The sequence below is a fragment of the Panthera tigris genome, chromosome D1 (assembly GCF_018350195.1).
Source record: "Panthera tigris isolate Pti1 chromosome D1, P.tigris_Pti1_mat1.1, whole genome shotgun sequence".
Lineage (NCBI taxonomy): Eukaryota > Metazoa > Chordata > Mammalia > Carnivora > Felidae > Panthera > Panthera tigris.
The window spans coordinates 103292709-103313904 of NC_056669.1; the positions used below are offsets into that span (position 1 = coordinate 103292709).

The 21196-nt window shown below is 44.0% G+C and overlaps 1 protein-coding gene across 2 annotated transcripts in view; it reads right to left on the reverse strand.

Moving 5' to 3' along the window:
* Positions 1 to 501: 501 nt before the first annotated feature.
* Positions 502 to 21196, reverse strand: part of PATL1 (PAT1 homolog 1, processing body mRNA decay factor) — a 31230-nt gene continuing 10535 nt past the window's right edge. For both annotated transcript variants that reach the window (XM_007092039.2, XM_042957618.1), the window contains exons 5-19: positions 20458 to 20652; positions 19427 to 19528; positions 18155 to 18244; positions 17723 to 17940; positions 15832 to 15921; positions 13278 to 13458; positions 12100 to 12223; positions 11542 to 11639; positions 10944 to 11003; positions 9556 to 9704; positions 8119 to 8278; positions 3812 to 3967; positions 1780 to 1871; positions 1531 to 1680; positions 502 to 1215 (exon numbers count right to left, since the gene is read on the reverse strand). In XM_007092039.2, the coding sequence (XP_007092101.1) occupies positions 1194 to 1215; positions 1531 to 1680; positions 1780 to 1871; positions 3812 to 3967; positions 8119 to 8278; positions 9556 to 9704; positions 10944 to 11003; positions 11542 to 11639; positions 12100 to 12223; positions 13278 to 13458; positions 15832 to 15921; positions 17723 to 17940; positions 18155 to 18244; positions 19427 to 19528; positions 20458 to 20652 (1887 nt within the window). In that variant the 3' untranslated portion in view covers positions 502 to 1193. The remainder of the gene's footprint in view (positions 1216 to 1530; positions 1681 to 1779; positions 1872 to 3811; positions 3968 to 8118; positions 8279 to 9555; positions 9705 to 10943; positions 11004 to 11541; positions 11640 to 12099; positions 12224 to 13277; positions 13459 to 15831; positions 15922 to 17722; positions 17941 to 18154; positions 18245 to 19426; positions 19529 to 20457; positions 20653 to 21196) is intronic.

Below are 21196 nucleotides of genomic sequence, written 5' to 3' on the forward strand. Positions count from 1 at the left end.
CGGGATCAAACCCCTCATCCTGTGTGGCTGCTGCGCGGGACAGGGACAGGTGCAAAGGACCGCGGGGGGGCTGTCCCTGCCGGGACGCAGAGCCAGGCCCCTGGCTGCCTGGGAGCGGGGGCCTGGAGGTGAAGGGGGAAGGACAGCAGGTGTGTCCGTGGCGTGGAGGAGCCCGCAGAGCAAAGCAAGCCGAACTCTGCTTCCGTGGCTACCGCTGGAGGTTGCTACCCACGACACCAAATCAGAATGGGGACGAGGGAAGTAAAAGCATGGCTTACTGAAATTGTCTCAGGAAGACAGAGCGAGTGTGCAAACGCTACGCTGCGGAAGCAGGCTCTCGTCCGGTTCATCGGGGGCAACCCTGCAGGTCATAGAGGGGACAGGCCCCGGGGCGCTGCCGTTGTAGCCGGAAAAGGGCTTAACCGTGTACGTTTTCACTGAGGTGGACAGACACCGAGGAAGTACAGCGGGGACGAGAGACAGGACTTCTCAGCCTAGAGCTGGGTGTCAGCCAATTAAGAGTTCTGATTTTATTAACGTGCTGCATACCCTGCGTTTATATTAAAACAAGTAGAACCCACCAAATTAATTACAGGATGGACTAGAAACAGATTAAAAATACATCAGCTGGTTTGTTTTTAGAGGAGGGACGTGTCAACTACGTATTTCTCAATCTAAAACTCTTTCTTTACGGATCCTCTGGAGACCACACGAACGCGTGCAGAGGGGGCGTGCGCGCATATATGTATATATTGGTTTCTACTTAATTGGTTCTCCTATAGTCGTATTAATATGGGGCAACGAAAGAAGACTTTGATAGGATGAGGGAAGGAACCCTCTGGCAGGCTACAGTCTACTGTGACCTGGAGCGGTGGTGGTGGGACAAAGGGAGAGATTATATTTGTGTCTCTAGGGCAAAGAAAATGCACAATTGAGAAGACTTGAGGGACAGCAGGACATGCAGAATTGTAACACAGAAGGTAAGAAGAAACCAGAAGGGTCACCCAGCCAAATTTCACAGAGCAGTGGGGAAATACCTGGCATTCAGAGACGACCCCTGCCAACAGGAATCAGTCCCACAAGACGCTTTGGGGAATAAGCTACCTTCCCTCCCTCATTTAAAAACACTCCATTGTGATGGCGGCAGTGCAGGTGGCAGCCAAAAGGAGGTACAGGACACATTTGGAGATCTTTTATCGTATCCCCTGAACTAGCCTATGGGTATAAAGAAAGAGAAAAAGGAAACTTGTGTAAATGAGTTAAAACAGAAGGCAATCTTTTGCATCAAAGTCACACCTTTGTTAGAATTCTCGTAACAGAACACCCACAACCTCTCTCTACCCTTATTTAGTGATCTCTGAGGGTGCTGCTGCTCCCGGTACGGGGCCTGGTCTCTGGCAGATGCTTAGAGATTTGATACGAGTCTCTACTGTCTTCCACTACATTCAGTCCTAGGCCCCTGACCTCCTCCTCGGGACTTCTAAAGTGCCAACTTTAGAAAGATGCGGAACTCTCCTGTTTCAAACTTACTGCAGCTTTGTTTCCAGCAAGTTCAGTTTCTGTCGGTCAACATAGCGAGAAAAGAGGGATACCAGGTTTGTCGGTATTGAGATTGGCTTGGCCAGGGCTGCTTGGGGAATCCGCAGAAGTTCTCGGGTCGCCATGAACATCACCTCTGTCCTGAAAGGTAACCCGGTGAGAACCGATAAGGACAGTATAAGAAAAAGAATAAAAGATTATTCTGAAAAGACTGAAAGGAGAAACCCAACCCCGACTGACCACTGGTTGTTCTGTGTGGGTTCTGTAGCAGGCTCTGAACTCTGTAGGTCTTCCCCACGGCTCAGGATGACGAGGAGCAGTGACAGGCCAAACTACAAGAGGAGACAGAGGGACTCAAAATCAGCACCGCATCCGTCCTCCACCACCACCGAAGAGATCCCAGTACTAGATGGGGATCGGCACCAGATCAAAAGGACCCCACCGCAGTGCTGCGAAACAGGGCAAACGTCAGACAACCGTGAACTGGGAGGCCGAGTCCTCCCGACTCTACTTCCGGCCGAGCAGCAACAGGCATGCTCCACGAGAGGGGAAGTCCCTCTCTGCTCGCCCACCCCACCGTGACAGGAGAAGCTAGTTTCCCTGCCACGGAAAATGTGCAGTTAGATTTTCTCCTGTTCGCTACAACGGAAACGGATTAAAGAAGAAAACCAAAGACAAACTTGGATACAGAAAATTAAAGTTCACAGCAAACGTAAAGAAAAACACTACACAGATTACGAGATTTTGAACTCAGAAAAAAAGATGTTACGACCGGTGGGAAAATGTACAAAGAAAGGTAACTGAAATGATCAGGATATGAAGGGATTTCCTTAAATCTGTAAAAACTTTCCTTAACAAAGGATACACCTACTGGACATATAAAGGCTTAGACGAGACGTTAAAAACAGAAAAAGGATACACGATACATCCATGTTTCTAATCTAACAACGTGCTTTGAGGTTAAAGATTTGTTTCATTAATTTGTTTTACCCGGTGGACGTGTGGTCTGAAGAGGCACAGAAGGAAATACAAACGGGGACGAGTGGTACAAGGTTAAATGTAGAAGTCATAGCTATACTGGATCTGAAGGGAATCCCACCTTTCTGAGTTCACCTCACAGAGGACAACCTTTGTGTCACCGTCAGGAAAACGACACTGGGCTACACATATAACCTCTTGTCTGACTTCATGGTTTTCTATCGCCTTTATCAACGTTACAACTCATAGACTGAATAACGTGGAAGGCCCATAAGCTATCCCTCCAGAATCCCCATCTTCTGGCCCCCGAAGCACTGTCACCTCTCGGCCCCGGATGTACCACCCTCAGTCACTCTTTGGCGGGTTTTCAGGTGCGAGGGAGATAGAGGCCTTGACACTACTTTCTCTCTCTGCCAGCACACGTGCCCACTGTGGAAAGGCATGACACTGAAGGTCACAGCGGTGCACTCATCTGAGTAACAGGACAGCCCTGGAATCGACCTCGTCACTTCCACTTCCAGGTCAGGAAATGGGCTCGGCAAAGCAAAATCATCTGTTCGGTTCACAAGCCTAGAAAATGGCAGGCAAGGAATGGAAACCTGCTGAGAGCTCGCGTCTTCTCTTCTGTTATGCTTCCTTTGCACGTCTCTGGATCGTCAAACTGATGTAAATGAAATATGAAATGGGATGTCTTCTACTATTTAGTCTCACGACCGAGAGTGTGGATTACTGACCCAGTACGTTCTCATCCTCATGTGAGAACTCTGATTTTATCTGAGGTCACACCACTGTGAACTGAGAGATGTTTTCCAGCCTTCTCTGCAGTGACGTGTGGCAGGTGAGTTGAACCTGGCCACTGAGGTTAAGCTGCTGGTTAGAACTCCTGGAACAGGTCCAGACAAGGCAGACAGACGGCAGATATCCACCGTTTGGCCCCTCTGCACGCACCTCTCTTCCTGATGCAAAGTGGAGCCTTGAATTCAACAACCGGCACGGAGTCTGAGGGTCACCGGCACGGCAGCCACTACTAAGGCTGCAGAGAAGGCAAACCAAAGGAGCCTGTGTCCCTGAGGGCAACGTGGACACCACACGAGAGCTGTTCCACGTGAGATACAGAAAACCCTATTTTGCTGAAACCTTCGTCCTTCCTAGTCTCTGTCACTAGGAGCTCAATGTAACTTCTGAAAGAAGCCTTTCTTTTACAAGTTGCCACAGCTACAGCAGCCACTATTTGTATCTACAACTCAAATCTAGAAGGCTGGCAAAGTTCAGGGACACAGGAGGGCAAGAGCACCTTGTTCTGGAGCACAGCAGCGAGGTGAGGGTTAGAGGGCGCTGGCGCGGCCGCGCTCTGAGGTAGGTTCATTAGCTGTTGCAGAAGGCTGGTGACAGTCACTGATGGAAGGTGATAGAGCAGGAGGGAGAAGGGACTCAGTAAGCATGGCAGCACCTACAGAAAACAGAGAAAAGCATTACATCCTGGCCACTGGGGTGTCAGTGGGCGCGGACCGGATGGGGGTGCTCAGCTGTGCACTCAAACGGCCTCAGGCAAGTTGTAACAAAAAAGGGTTGACGAGTCTAGCAGGTACTGCTGGGTCTTAACAATGGATTCGGAGGTGTCTACTGAGAGCTTTTTAAAACTCAATTTGTGCAGGAAACATGACTTGTGTGAACCAAGGGTGTAAAATCACTTCTCAAAGAGCAAGATTCATGAGAAGACATCAGTGTTTTAATTCACTCCACAAATACTGACTGAAATGCCTACGGTGTGTCTGGCTGCGTGGGTTAAAATGAAATGGTAAACAGGACAGACCTTCAGGGAGCTAAGGCTCAGTGGGGAGTCACAAGTATACAGGCACTTTCATTATACCCTGAGAAGCACTGGGAGACAGGGAGATCCCGAGTCCTCAGAACTACCCAGAAGTACTTTCAGACTTCACTGGATCTTGTTTGATCTTTATAAAAGCTCAGTGAGGAAATGGAGAAATGATAATCCAATTTTCACAGATTAGACAAGCTAAATGAAAAGGGCCTCGGTGTGACAAAAAAAAAAGGCGGGGGGGGGGGGGGGGGGGCTCGGTGTTCAGAGTGACATAGCTAACAGAGAGAACCAGAATCCAAGGCCGTTGAGTCGTTCCCTCCGTTCCGCCCCAAGGCCCAGACTGGAAGGTGAAAATACAGTGCTACCAATAAAACTAGGTTCTAACACAGGTAAGGAAATCAAGGGTGCTCCCAGCACTCAGTGTCCACGGTATAAAAAATGATGGCTGTTGTTACTTCAGACGGCATTCAAGGGTGGACTTCAAGAGTAGACTATCTGTGGGGCGCCTGGGTGGCTCAGTTGGTTGAGCATCTGACTTCAGCTCACGTCACGATTTCACTGTCCGTGAGTTCGAGCCCCGCGTTGGTCTCTGTGCTGACAGCTCAGAGCCTGGAGCCTGCGTCAGATTCTGTGTCTCCCTCTCGCTCTGCCCCTCCCCCACTCACACTCTGTCTCAAAAATAAAAACATTAAAAAAAAATAGTAGACAATTTGTGATCTACTAGTCTAAATAAACACAGCTTTAACAATGAAAGCAGCTTTAATCATACATAAAAGTGAACAAGTGTATGATGATGTCTGTGTACCCATCACCCAGTTTCAACAATAAATCATCAGCATCCTGCCAGTCTATGTTTCTCCTAAATCATTTCATCCGTAAATACTCTACTTTGGATCTCTAACAAGACCTCTTGCTGTATTACGGCACCTAACAAAATTAAATCTCCTCCAAATTCAAATTTCTTCACTTGTCTCAAAAATGTCTTTTAGCAGTTGACTTATTCTAATCATGATTCCAACAAGACCCACACATTGCATCTGGCTGGTAAGGCTTTTAAAATCTGTGAACGGGGGGCACCTTGATGGCTCAGGAGGGTCTGACTATTGATTTTGGCTCAGGTCATGATCTCATGGGCTCTTGAGTTTGAGCCCTCAATCGGGCTCTGTGCCCGCTCCATTGCTTGTGTTCTCAAAAGAAGGAAAGGGAAAGGAAAGGGAAAGGAAAGGGAAAGGAAAGGGAAAGGAAAGGGAAAGGAAAGGGAAAGGAAAGGGAAAGAAAAGGAAAAGAAAAGGAAAAGAAAAGAAAAATAAATCTGTGAATAGGTCCTTTGCCCACTGCCCATCTCGTCTTGTTATTTAGTTGTTGAAGACACTGAGTTATCTGTCCCATAGTTTGGATTTGGCTACTTGTACCTCTGTGAGGTCACTTAACAGCTTCTACTAGCCTCTGTCTTTCCGATAAAAACCAATGGTTAGAATCAGAGGTTTGATTAAATCAGGTTTAAGTTCCCTGGAGGGGGGTGGGAAGACGAGGGCAAGAAAACGTGTGTGCCTTCTCCTGCATCATGTTAAGAAGCACAGTGTGTGGGTGCCCCCCCCCCCCCTTAGTGATCAGATGTCTGCTCCTGCCCCAACCACTGTAAAGTTTCCCATCCACCTGTTATCTAATGCCTTTTGCACCAGTAGGCACTGCTGTCCAGACTGACTGACTATGTTGTTAGGGGTTGTAAAGCGGTGATCTTCTAATTTCATCATTTCTTTTGCATTTATTAGCTGAGATTCTTCTATGAAGAACCTTCTGTTATTAACTTTCTGGTTACCGTGATACTTGGTTGTGATGGAAAGGCAAGATAAAGGTTTGATTCTCTTTCAAAGTTTACCCATTCTCAGAATAATGAGTTCTGGATGGCCTAGCAATCTCTGAAGGTGATTAATATATTTTTTGGTATTATTATGAACTCATTGAATGAAAAATCTTTAATGTATTTCAATCCATTGCCGTACTTTCTCTTTCTGATGCAAATTATCCCATTTTTGGCCAACAGGAGCCCCTTCGGTGTGGTTTGTGCAATTTTACATGGGACCCCAGTAATCTTTTAGCTTCCTTACTTTCTGGCATGAGATATTCCAGGATTACCTTGTATATTTTGTGCTGCGGACCTGCTAGTTATTACTTCAAGAAATGGTATTTGGAAAAGTGGCCTAGGACTCTAGTGCACATAGGTAAAAACTCTACCTCTGCAGTTAACCAAGTCTTCCTGCTCAGCAGGTACCTCCACTCAAGCAAGCATCTTTGAATTCCTAGCTCCCAGCACCTAGCTCTAGGTGCTGTATTTCTGGGACCTAAAATAGTGCCTGGTTCACACAGGCGTTCAATATTTACTGAATGAATAAAGCTCTCCCAAACTTGTCTCCACTGATGAGTTCCTCTAAGACTGAGTGCCCGCCTCACGGCCTAGAACAATCTATAAGCTGTCAAGGGAGCTGTTGCTTTAGTCTTGCTTTTTCAAAGATAAACCTCAACTCCTTAAACTTCACTCCGTTTTTCCTTCTTGAAATCCTTAAAAAATGTGTCTGTCTCATCCCACTTCACTGTTCTTGATGATGAAGGCTCCACTTGGCATTACTTTCCTCTGCAGGTGCTACAACTTCACAAGGAATTTTTCAACTCAGAAGGAGTTATTATTATTACTTCAGGAGAAGTAATGTTCAACTCTTTCATGCCATACCACTTACAGGGTATCCTGGCATCATGTTTTCTGTGGACCAACACCAGATTGTTCTTAATCAACTCACAGTCTATTGTAACAGGCTCACTCTCATAAATTCTAACATTCTGAACCTCACACTTGGTAATGATTTCCCTTTATGCTGCCTTTATCAATTTCTTGCTCTGAACTTAAGACTATTCTAAATATTGTTAATCTTTCGAGTGTTACGACAAGAACAAGAAAGCAATTCTTTCTTACCAACAGTTAGCTTCTAAACTTCAAAATCATGTTTCAAATTCCAGCCTAGTTTAAATTTGTAATGTCGTTCATTTTTTGACGGAGAGAGACAGTGCGAGCGGGGGGAGGGGCAGAGAGAGAAGGAGACAATCTGAAGCAGGGTCCAGGCTCTGAGCCATCAGTACAGAGCCTAACACAGGGCTTGAACCCATGAACCGCGAGATCATGACCTGAGCTGAAGTCGGATGCTTAACCGACTGAGCCACCCAAGTGCTGCAAATTCCAGCCTAGTTTAGATCGTGACAATTATTAGTTATAAGCACTGGCTTGATTCCTGTGGGATACCATTCAACTAAGACTACAGGCGAACGTTCAGTCTTGATAACAGCCAATGAGTGATGCTTTATATCCAGCAAAGTAACCAAGACCGTAAGTGCAAATTTTCATGAGCATCAGATTTACCTGGGGACTCTCGTTATAGATACAAAAGCCCTGATCTTTCTTCTGTAAATTCTGGTTCAGCATGTTTGGAGTAGAGCTAAATTATCTGCTTCCTAAGAAATTCTGACACGCAACACAGTTTTGCAACTGCATCAAATAAAATGGGATTTTTTGCTTTCCTCAGTTTAGGAAATTGCTCTGTTGGAGGAAAAAAATGGGATCAAGAATATAGGCCTGGAGTAAAGTTTTGCTTTAAATAATCAAATCCTACTGCCAAAGGTTAGACAAAACTACAGAAAAGGGGAGAGGAGAGGAGAAGCAATTTGGATTCTAGAGCTCTTATCAACTGTGAAGACCCAAAGGAAAGAAGTCCCACATGGGGGATCATCACCTCATCTTGGGCATCCTTCTTGATAAGGAAAGGGAGATTCCTGGCTGTTGTCATGAGAATGTCAGCTGCTTGCTCTGTGGAGAGGAAAGGAAGAATACGGGCAACCATTCTCTTCCCTTTTCGGATACACATGATCTGTACAAAGTGGTCATCACTTGGCCTGCAGGGGAAGGAAATGCTAACTTAGGTCAGCAAGAACAGTGCGAGACACCCTTCTTCTCCGCTTACATGTTACTGAACAAATATACTGTACTCATTTTTACCCTACAGTGAACTGTGCTACAAAACAGAATTACTTCTCCAACTCTCAACCAAATAATAAGAAGTAATTTTTCAAGTTTCACAAGCATAGAAAATCATCACTACACAAATGTATGTTAAAAAGATGTGGTCGAACTACAGGCATTAATTTCCTTTACGTTTATGTAACTTTACAAACAACATAATACAGCAAAATCTGAAAACCTACGTAAGCAAAAAGGATATCAAAGCATTCATTTCAGAGTTAATTTTATTAGTACTGTTATCATTTTTTAAGAACCTTTTTGCTGTATATTTTTTCATTAAAAAAAGGACTCCATAGAATTCATATGACTTTGTTACTTTTTTCACTCAACAAATTCTTGTGACATTTTTCCATGTCAATAAATATACTTCAGTTACATCGATTTGATGACTGCCTAATGTTCCCAACTATGGACAAACCCACATTTATTCAACCAGTTGCTTGTCAACACACTCCAGAAAAGGTGTGTTGAAAAGAAGGTACTTATTCTTATGTTCTGGTTTGTGTATGTCCTGGCTTAGAAGAATCATCAATTCTCTTCAATGAGCAAAGGGAAATGGAGTTATCAGGACAGAGTCCTCTTGCATTCATCAAACACACACTTAGGGTTTATAAAACAGTTACTGTTAGCAAGATACTGGGCAGAAGAGACAGACACAGAAAAATAGATAGATATATTAAGGAGCTTAGTCCCCACTGGAAGACTGACTGCCTTCCATAGCATGTGCATATTCTATGGAAATCCCAAGGAAGTATAAATATAAATGTCTATACTTTTCATCTCAGTAGAAAAAATAATACACAAAGATTACAAGCATGAACATGCTAAAATAAAGCATAAAGCAAGTACAATTCGTAGGCTCATAGAAACCAAACCATGTTCCCCACTACGTCTCCAGTGCCCAGCAGACAGTGAATAGATGGGTGTTGAATATATGAATCCAGAATAAAGAGATTTTCTTTTTCCTGGCTGGGAAGGATTATGAAATGCTTTATATGACATGGCATTTGAGTCAGGCTGGAAGGATACACTCTGAGCTTCCTGAGATGGTAAGGAAGGTCAGCCAAAATACAGAAATGTGGAAAGCTCAGGTCAGCCGAGTGAGGACTCCAGCTGGCCTCATGTGTCCCTCCAAGTGTACAATTCTTACCTCTCTTGTCCAGGCAATTTCCCCCTTAAGTTGTCATACATGCAACAAATTTTGTGCTTTCTTTCATCCGCCAGGGCAGGTCGCTCTTCTTCTAGACTTAGGAGATACCGCCTTTCATAATCCTCCACATCAAGGAGTAAACTATAGGTCTGAGTGAAACACAAAGCAGGCCACAGCATGCTGGGTCAGGATCAGAGTATTAGATAAACAGTTTCACAGTTTAGGACCCCCACGTAAAGACAGAAGACTGAAAACTAATTGTAGTAAGACTGAGAGGAAAAAAGCGCTCTTTTAAATCCAGAAAAACATAGTGCAGTAACTTAAAGAATTCCTGTCTGCTGTCCCTCCTTCAGTTTTTTTTTTAATTTTTTTTTTTTTTTTAACGTTTATTTATTTTTGAGACAGAGAGAGAGAGACAGAGCATGAACGGGGGAGGGTCAGAGAGAGGGAGACACAGAATCTGAAACAGGCTCGTTTCACGGACTGGGGCTCGAACGCGGGGCTCGAACTCACGGACCATGAAATCACGACCTGAGCCAAAGTCGGCCGCTTAACCGACTGAGCCACCCAGGCGCCCCTCTGCTGTCCCTCCGTGACCTCTAACCCAGGAGGTATCCATAGTGAATGACTGCACACTTTGCCAATGTTACAGCAGCAAGAACGGCATTCTAACTAACATAAATGATGTTTATCACTGCTCCAAGTGATGCCCCATATTAATAAACACAGCAATCACTTTACTAATGGATACCAGGCACTGTGCTAGGCACTTTGCATGTACGCATTCACCAAATATTCTCCACAGCCCAGTGAGAGAGAGACTATTACCAGCTCCATTTTTATAGATGAAGAAAACGAGCACAGCACAGAAAGGTTAAGCAGCTTGCCTCAAGTCACAGGCTCAGCTAGAAATGGAGAAGATGTGAATCGCAGGCCGGTTATGCCATGGTGTTGCAACAGGGTGTTTACGCTTAACGACTTAATTGCCTACACGGTTCTACTTACTCTGTTCTTAGCATCCAGCCCAGTGCCCAGCACCCAGGGCGTACCCAGTAAATACATGTGGACTGACTTAACTACATTGATTCACAGGTGGAACCACATAATTTTTATTCCCATTTTCTTAGAAGGTGACCTAACTAAAACACTCAGCGGTTAACTGAACAAGTGTGAACAAATCCCGGTACTTCTGATTGTAGCAGTGTTCTTTCTGTGAGGTGCAGCACACTCTTTTCTAGTGCGCTCGGGTACACAGCAGGTGTGTAAGAAGAATATATTCATTAACTGCAATCACAGGACACCACTCCCTACTTTTCACTTCTCGCGAACACATACATTTAGGAGTTCCGTATTTGAAACGAACGACAGCAACAGATTTTAAAACTTACTTTCTCAATTATGACCAGGGTTTTTCGTCTCTTGTCCCGAACCTGTTTTTCTTTTGTCTCCTAAAAAAAGACAAGACAGTGTGAACTGTTTACCTCTGTTAAAAACAACCTCCTAAGTGTGTACATATAGTTCCATTTGTGACAATACCGTAAGAGAATCCTAACTCTTCCAAAGTTAATAATCTAAAACAACACTAACTGGACAAAGGTCACAGAACTGAATGAACTAACCCACACAAATGATTAAACTGAATTTACAGACGGGCAAAAGGTAATGGTAGGATACAGTAAAGATGAAGATAATCCCAGGAAAATCTTAAGAGCACATAGAAAATGGTAATCTTAAGAACTGCACTAGATAGCTGATGCTGTTTGCAGCCAGTTACCCAGGTTAAAGACTCCTGCCGCCCCCGTCCTGCCTGGCTGCCTTAGAGGTGAAGGTGTTAGATCTCAGCCCCTGTGCAGGAAACCAGAAAGCCAGGACATGCCAGGTAGGACGCTCCTGGTTAGACAACAACCGACTCCATTATGCATGAGTCCATTCCACAATGACCTCCAGAACAGTAGGGACGACCCGCACAATTCTGCTGACACTTACGTCATCCTCACTCCGAGATGTCACAACAGCATCGATCATCTTTCGGGGATTATTCACACTAGAGACAGTGAGCTTTCCCAGAGAGCCCTCAAACTGCACTGCAAAGACAAAACATTTCCAAAAAGGAAGTCAGCGGTGCAGGTGGGCTGCTTCCAAAGACCTTTATGTTCTCTGGTCTTTCCTCACAGCCTGACAATTCGATACAAAAACCTACATATCTAACGTGATTTCTTATTAAAATCGATCTTTTCCCATTTTGGGGTTGTTAATAACAATGACACTCTGAAGTATTTCCCTTTTATTATATAGGGATACCAGAAATTATAACACATCTGAAAAAGTTACGCAATCTCAAGTCTTAAAGGATCTACAAGTGCATCTGCTGAACCACTCACGCCATGCTGCAGAAAAGGCTGCCCTCTGCACGAAAGGACAACAGTCCTTGATGAATGAGTTTCGAACAGCCCTATATCCAGCCATCTACACGGCTGTTTATATTTTATCGTATCAGCAGCATGTCAAATGTCTTCTAATACGGACCGAGGGATAAGGACTTACCTGGCTTATAGGCGTGCTCCAGTTTGGCCACCTGAGGGGTAATGAGCTTGGTACGCTCCTTTTTAGGGCCTTCACCTTGCACTTCTTCAGCAGCTGACAGTTTCTCCAGTTTTTCAAAGTAATTCTATCACACGAGAAGGTGATTTCAGTTGCAACATAAGCCCAGAGTATGGCTGCTCTTTACATAATTATGCCAGCGGCAGTTAACAACCTGAACTCTTTAGGTGTATTGATCTTTAATTTTTGCTAGACCGCTAGATGTTTCCTTCTCAAAAAGTCCCAGCCTTCAGAAAAGCTAATTATCAATGGAAATATCTTTAGACCTCCAATACCTTCTTTATAAAGTTTGATTTAACTTTATTTAGTTTTTAATTTTTTGAGAGAGAGAGGGCGGGAGAAAGCAGGGGAGAGTAGTAGAGGGGGAGAGAGAGATCTTAAGCAGGCTCCAAACTCAGTGCAGAGCCCCACGTAGGGCTTGTTCCCATGACCCTGGGATCATGAGCTGAAATCAAGAGTCAGACACTCAACCAACTGAGCTGCTCAGGCACCACAGGCTGCCAAAATTCTTGTTTTTTAGGTTTATTTATTTTTGAGAGAGAAAGGGAGGCAGAAAATCACAAGGAGGCTCCGTGCTGTCAGTGCAGAGCCCTGACATGGGGCTTAATCCCAAGACCCTGGGATCATGACCTGAGCTGAAATCAAGAGTCTGATGCTTAGGGACGCCTGGGTGGCTCAGTCGGTTGTGCATCCAACTTCAGCTCAGATCACGACCTCGCAGTTTGTGGGTTCAAGCCCCACGTCGGGCTCTCTGTTGTCAGCACAGAGCCTGCTTTGGATCCTCTGTCTCCCTCTCTCTCTCAAATTAAACATTGGAAAAAAAGAAAAAGAGTCAGATGCTTAACCAACTAAGCCATCCAGGCGTCCAGACTGCCAATATCCTTAACTGAAAGAACTATTTCAAGACACTGGGTGTGAAAGCCTCTGTAAGAAATTAAAAGCATATACAGGAACCTTTTAGTGAATAGTGAGAGGCTCTCCTGTTTGAAAAGAGGACAGAATATGTTTAGGTAGTTCCTAACCCCCTGAAAACTACCTCCAAAGAAAAATTTGTCAGTATTTAAGTCTACCAGACTTCCACGAGTGCCTTCGTCAGAGTGAGGGACTGGTCGGTCACTTACCTGGTAATAAAAATCGTCCAGGTAGGGGTCAGTGCTCTGTAGCTGCATCATCTGGATTTTAGAGACCCAGTCTTTCTCTCGCTGCAGCATGAGGTTGGCGTAGGGGTCCTTTCGGAGATGGTCCTGATGGCTGCTCCGGTGACTTCCTCTATCTCCCGCACCGTTAAGACTCCGATGCTGACTGAAAAACAAACACAGGGCTCATTCACTCCAAGTCAGGGCATTCCTTGGGTCTCATAACAATATGGGAACAAACCAGGCCAAGTTAAAAAAAAAAGATGCCACTTTGCTTTTGTTAAAAAAGGAGAACTGAGTCTTGCCGGAATCTGAGAAGAAAGAGCTACGCAACACACACTGAGGGAAGTAACGGAGATCAGAGTGCCTCACCATGTGCTAAGCCCTCTCACCCGTGGCCTTCTGCTTAAGCCCTACAAGAACCCTAACAAGTGGGGAGTTTTATTTTCTCCACTGAAGACAACAAACTGAGGCCGAGGAGATGTGAAACACAGGCCAACTGACTCCCAGTCTATACACTTCTTTTTTAACTTGTTGAAAATCATGAAATACTTCAAATATAGAGAAAAGCCCACAATAAACATTCACTTATCCACCACCAAGACTTAGTGGGAAAAAAAAAATTGCCCAAACTTGCATATATAGAAACCTTTTAGTGAATAGTGAGAGGCTCTCCCGGTTGAAAAGGGGACAGACCGTGCTTAGTTCTAACTAAGAAGCTCTATAGAGTTTTACGCAGGAACATTTAAGTAACATACTGTCACAACATTCACAGTTGAAGGCCCTCTTGAACCCCGTCTGGACCCTGGTTTCCAGCTTCCCTCCCTTCCCAGAGGAACCACCATCCTGACGTGGTGAGAACTCTCCCTGAAATGTTTTTAAGACTTACTGCTTGTGTGTCCATCCTTAAATATTATACAGTATTATTCTCTGTGCCTTTAAGTTTTACATAAATGGTACTGGATAAGTTTCTTCTAATTCAACATCACCTTCTTCATCCATGTCGACAGCATACCCAGGTGTATACCAAAAAGGAGAACTGCTAGGTTGTAGTGTATCCACATTTTCAACCTTATTATTTACTACCAAACTCTCTCACAAGAGGCTGTAAAACCAACATTCTTGCCAACAACGAGTGTTGAGACATTTCAAATTTTGCTTATCTGATGATGTAAAATGGTTATCTAATTTTAATCTGTATTTTCCTGATTATAAGTGGGCTTGAAATCTTTTCTTTGTTTTTGACTTTCAGGTGTCTGATACGATGTTCAACAGTTCCACATGTTACTCTGTGCTCGTCACGACAAGTGCTCTCCTTAATCCCCAACCTCTACTTCCCCCAGCCCCCTGCCCACCTCCCCTCTGGACACCACCAGTCTGTTTTCTAGAATTCTGAGTCTGTCTCTTTTTTCCTCTGTTCGTTTGTTTTGTTTCTTAAATTCCACATATGAGCGAAATCATATCAGCTTTACTAAGGTATGACTGATACACAACTGTGCGTATTTAACATCTATAATTTTGTACATCTGGACACGCACGAACCCTTTCGACACCATCACCACACGTGGGGTAACAGATGTATCCGATACCCACCAGGGTTTCTGGATCTCCCACTGTTTTTTTTTTTTTTTGTTGTTGTTGTTGTTGTTGTTTTTTGGTGGCAAGACATTCCACATGAATGAGATCCACCCTCTTAACAAATCTCAAGCATGTAAAACCATACTGTTAACTATAGGCACTACAAGTTTCATATTTTCACACAGTCAAATGTATTAATCTTTTCCTTTAAGGTGTGCCCTTTTCATGTCTTATTTTAAGAGCCTCTATTGTTTTCCCCTGCTGAAAGTATCCTAGAGCTTCTTTGAAAGTGAGAAGGAATTACACAAACAGAACCACAAAACTGAAGGTTAAAGAAACCTCAAAGTTATGTTTACTTTTCTTATTTTCTGTATATGAATGATCATAGAGCACCAGGTCTGTGAAGTCAGGACTCTGACATGTCCTGTTTTTCTTTTAATCCTCAAAACCTACCACAGTGTCTGCTCTATAGCCAGGGCTGCCTATATAAATACACAGTTATATTTGTGAGTGAGATTAAATTACAGGAAAAAATAGAGTGACTTGGTTTTACCGAAGACTGAAGTTAAGGCTAGCCATTATGTTTCAAAGTTACCTCTGAGCTGAGATTATAAACAAAAGGTAGTTAAGAGTATGGTAAGAACTTGGTAAGGAGTATAAAATGACTAAAAAAAAAAAATCAGATCTAAATTGTGTTTCTGATGGGGATGCCTGGGTGGCTTGGTTGGTTAAGCGACCAATTTCGGCTCAGGTCATGATCTCATGGTTTGTGGGTTCCACCCTACAGTGGGCTCCATGCTGGACGTGGACAGCCTGCTTGGGATTCTCTCTCCCTCCCTCCCTCCCTCTCTCTGTCCCTCCTCCACTCGTTCTAAAATTAATAAATAAACATAAAATTAGTAGCACTGTCAAAACTACAAGCTGAGTTAAAAAACCACAAAGGAGCAGGATGAGTACTTACTTTCTGTTCTGCTGCTGCCTCTGATGCAAGAGCCGACGGTGCTGGGGATGGAGGTGAGTTGTGTCTGGTCTAAACATCGGGGCCTGAGACCTGAGAAAAAAGAGTAAGGTTTCCAATTCTACTGTTCTGATGACTTGAAATTTTAGAGAATGTTGTCAGTACAGGGTAACTTCATACATGTCCACCCAAGGTAATGTTCAAGTCTATTCTCAGATCTTTCAGAAGGAAAAGACAACTGTGTTCTTACATGTCTTCTACAGAGATTAATTCTCAACTCCTAAGAAGAGGATCATAAAATTTGAGTGAATTAGCAGTAAATAGTGTAACTATTTTTCTTCTCCCTCCTGTTAACAGAAGTCTCTTAAAAGATTTAACGTGCTTATTTTCAAATCTTTGGGAGAGACATTGAAAATATACGTGATTAAGGAAGACACTTGTTGGAATGAGCACTGGATATTAAACACAGGGGATGAACCACTGGAATCTACTCCTGAAATCATTATTGCACTATATGCTAACTTGGATGTAAACTAAAAAATAAATTAAATTAAAAAAATAAAATAACCCCCTAGCATTCCACACCAAAAATAAACAAGCAAACAAATAATTGCTGCCAAAAAAAAAAAAAAAAAAAAAGAAAGAAAGAAAGAAAGAAAAAAGAAGAAAATATATGCGTGACTATCAATTTATGTCAACTTGGCTACAGGCTATGGTACCCAGCTGTTTTCTGGTCACACACTAATCTAGATGCTGCTATGAAAGTATTTTGTAGACGTGATTAATTAAGAATTAATCAACAGGGGGCGTCTGAGTGGCTTAGTTGGTTAAGCATCCGACTTGATTTCAGCTCCAATCACAATATTGCAGTTCTGTGGGTCGAACCCCATGTTGGGCTCTGCACTGTCAGTGTGGAGCTGGCTTGGGTTTATCTCTCTCCTTCTCTCTCTTTCCCTACCCTGCTCACACATTCTCTCAAAATAGTTAAAAATCTTAATTAAGAAGAAAGAGGACCTTTGAAAATGTGGGTGGGCCTCCCCTAACCAGTTGAAGGCATTAAGAGCAAAACTGGTATTTCCCAGACAAGAAGGAATTTTGCCTCAAGACTGGAACACAGAAGTCCTGCCTGAGTTTTTGTTTTTTAATTTTTTAATTATATTTAAATCTAAGTTAAATCTAAGTTAGTGAACTGCCTGAGTTTCTAACCTGCCAGCCTGTCCTACAAATTTCAGACTCAACTGCAAATTCAACTCTTATCTGAATTTCCACTCTGCTAGCCTGCTCTATGGATTTCCTTAGCCATTCCTTAAAATAAATCTTTTCTTTATGAAGATATACACGCATATACATATATATACATATATATATATATACACATGCGTGTGTGTGTATATATATCTTAAAGATTGTTTCTCTGAGGAATCCTGATATGATACAGTATGCAATAAAACATAATTTCCCTAGAAGCAGGAACTTGAACCCCTGTTATAAAACCAGAGCAGAAGCGAGCTAGCTAGAACCTAGCTAGCACTCAGATTAGCATCTGTATTATATCTCTGTTCTCTAACATACGGTAATTCTTGTTAAACCATAAGCACTTTGTGCGTATGTCCGAGTGTTTGTAAAATGGATATAAAGTGAGACCTGAGGCAGGTTAGAAGAAATAAAAGAGGTGATTAACCAGCAAGGTGCAAATATACACAGGAAGCATGTGACTTTAGGGAAATGCTAATTTGGAAGAATGCCTGGAGGCTGTCAAACATTTCTGTGTTTGGCAAGTTGAGGACACAAGAACATCTCAAAACCCACCCCTTGCAAACATCATGAGCCCTCTGTATTGTAACACTAAGCCTCAATGACTATGACAGATCAACAGTGGCCTGTGTTTGCACACCTTAGGTTTTGCAGGTGAGGCCCTGGGCCGGGGGAGTGCTGCTGGGGAGGCGGTGGGGCGGGGGGTGCAGCACTAAAGAAGGCACGGAAGCCCGGCGCTGGGGGCAGCACCTGCCCCACTCGCCCTTGCAGCAACTTGGGATTCATGGCGGCAAGCGGACTACCAACAAATCCAGGGACCCGTGCAAACTGGCTGGGAGACATCCGTCCAGGCGGCAGCTAGAAAGAGGGACAAGATCTCAGATTTAGTTCATCAGCAAGTCCTCTTGCTTTTACAAAAGTGAATACGATTTCCATCAATAAGTTTGTTTGAATAAAGTGTAGGGAAAATTGGGAGGCAGTAGAGACTGATTAATGGCAAAGAGGGACATCATCTAGTGAATGTCAAGAAAGTAAGAGAGCTCTTCGTGAGCTGGGCTAATCATAGCCTTACCTGTGCTCCTCCCAGAAGCTGTGCTCTCTGGAGGGGGCTGAGGACAGGAGGAACACTAGGAGGGAAAGGGTGACCCAGCAGGGAAGAGTTCTAAGGGGGGAAAAAAAAAGACAAAAAGTTATATGCTTTCTGTGAAACAGGTAAATCAATATAACAAAGAATTCGGCAGGAATGCTGAATAAACTTGGATATAAAAATGCTCAAACTGTATAGTCAAGCTACCCATGGAAGGAATACAAAAGAGAGCAATGCTAGAAATCAGAAAGCACGATGGGGCAGCTGGGTGGCTCAGCTGGTCAAGCATCCGACTTCAGCTCAGGTCATGATCTTGCAATACATGAGTTGGAACCCCAGGTGGGGCTCTGTGCTGACACCCAGAGCCTGGAGCCGCTTCGGATTCTGTGTCTCCCTCTCTCTCTCTGCCCCTCCCCCACTCATGCTCTGTCTCTCTCAAAAATAAACAAACATTAGGGGCGCCTGGGTGGCTCAGTCGGGTGAGCGTCCGACTTCAGCTCAGGTCATGATCTCACAGTTCGTGGGCTCGAGCCCCGCATCAGGCTCCGTGCTGACCGCTTGCTCAGAGCCTAGAGCCTGCTTCAGATTCTGTGTCTCCTTCTCTCTCTGCCCCTCCCCCGCTCACGCTTTTGTCTGTTTCTCAAAAATAAATAAATGTAAAAAAATAAAAATAAAAAAATAAACAAACATTAAAAATAAAAATAAAGGGGCGCCTGGTGGCTCAGTTGGTTGGGCATCCGACTTTGGCTCAGGTCATGATCTCACGGTCCGTGAGTTCGAGCCCTGCATCGGGCTCTCTGCTGACAGCTCAGAGCCTGGAGCCTGCTTTGGATTCTGTGAATTTGTGATTCTGCTTTGGACTCTGCTCCTCCCCTGCTCATGCTCTGTCTCAAAAAAAAAAAAAAAAAAAAAAAAAAAAAAAAAAAAAAAATTAAAAAAAAATTATAAAAAAAATAAAAATAAAAATAAAAAGAAATCACGAAGCACGACACTCATGTAACTTGAAAAAGGAAGTGACTTTGAAAAAGGATAGGGACTGAAATAGCAGGCCAGGCCAAGTTTGGACTTTCAAAGATACAAAAAAGTTCAGGTAGGAAACAACGCGATGAACCAGGTCTACTTACCTGGGGACCGTAAGATCTAGAAATTCAAGCACGGAGATTATGAAAAGCGTGCATTATTTAGGAGCTACCTATATATGAATAGCGCTCAGAAACTACATGCTGCGTGCTTTCACGAGATTGTAGAAGGACATACCGGGACACTGCAGAGCTGGTTTGGGGACGCCCTCTCACTGTAGGGAGCAGGATAGCGCGGTGGCATCGGGGGCCGGACATGGACAGGCTTCGGACACAGGATCTATCAGGACAAACATATACACAACTACACTCAATGAAGTCAGTTTTTCCTCCACCTACACCCCCTCCCCTCAAGTACCGGTAGACACGCGAACTTAATGCAAAGCCCTACTTCTAAGCAAATTGCTATGGCTGTGGGTTCACAGAAGAACCTTTGGTTACTTCCTCTCATAAACATCAAGCAACGTGCCACTTGCAACTGAAGATTTAGCTAATTCTCCAGTTATCCCCACCCTTCCATGCTATCTGAGGTACCAGCAGATATTCTGACTTGCAAATTCTCTGCAAGAGGATATATTTTGGTAGCAGCGAGGGAGAAGGAATGATAAGAAAGCTGGAGGATTAACTAAGTCCTATTCTGAAGCCCCTGTGATATGGCCGCCATGCTCAGCTCTTTTGTGATACATTGTGACTCCACCGTTTCATAGGATACTGAGCCTAACTAGGCCATACCAACACCACCCTCCCCCCATACCTTCCAAATTGGCCTTCCTTTTCAGCTGCTGGTTTCAGGTGGAGGAAAGTCTATGGAACAGGACTGCACAGGCTCTAGGGAAAGCAGGGATATCTTAAAGGTAAAAAGGGATGTGGACAATGCTGTGTGTTCCCACTCCCCCCAGCTTTCAGTTACCTCTCTGCCAATGTTTTGGGCAGCCAGCAAAACACTCTGAAAAGGATATAGATGCTAAATGTGCTTAACTACCCTTTTTCTCCCCCACTTAATAGGCAGCAGCACCAGGAGCAGCACCAGGAAAGGGCATTAGGGAATGTGTCTCTTGTTTGTACTAACTTCTCCTCTAATTGGCTACTTCTCTTTCTACTCTAATGCCTACCCCAAACGTCCACCCTCCTCCCGGCATCGCCATTTTCCCAAATAATTTTGCCCAGATTCCCAATATCCTGGGCTGAGTGCCTGTTAATGAGAGGTACCTGTTGGCTGAAGCTGGGTACAGCCATCTGCTTAGGTGGGGTGCCTATGGGGACGGCTCTAACAGGAGGGCTCCCGATGACAGGTGACGTGGACCGCCGCGGCAAAGCACGCTCAGAAAGGTCCCGATCATCTTCTGGGCCCTGTGGGGGCCTCTGAGGCAGGGCATATTCTAATACAGACACTGTAGGCATTTCCTAATTAAGGAAATAGTTAAAAAAAAAAAAAAAAAAAGAGCGAGAGAGACAGAGAGAGAGAGAAGAGAAAATTAGCTGATAGCCAACTTAAAATGTTTTAATAATCCATACAGATGCCAAAAACATCTTGAGAAATTATTTTTAAGTTTGATTTCTATTTCACATCCAGTAACATTCACTCTTTGGTATACAGTCAGTCCTCTGAATTTTGAGAAATGCACGGAGTCATGGATCTACCACCACAATCACGAAGCACAGTAGTTTTGTCACCCCCAAACTTCTGTTGTATTGTCCCTTAGTTGATCCCTCCCAACACCCCCAACCACTGGCAAACACTGATCTGTTCTCCATCCCCACAGTTTTGCCTAGAAATGACTGAAGTAATCGAATCGTAAGCTAACAAATTTGAGTTCTAATGGCTCCCTTTCAACCTTTTCAAACTAAAGCACGGTAAAGTGAGCACAGCCACGGAGGCTGAGAAGTGTATGATCAACAGAGACAGCTCCGAGTGCTAGGTTGAGTAATCAGCATCATAACAGCACAG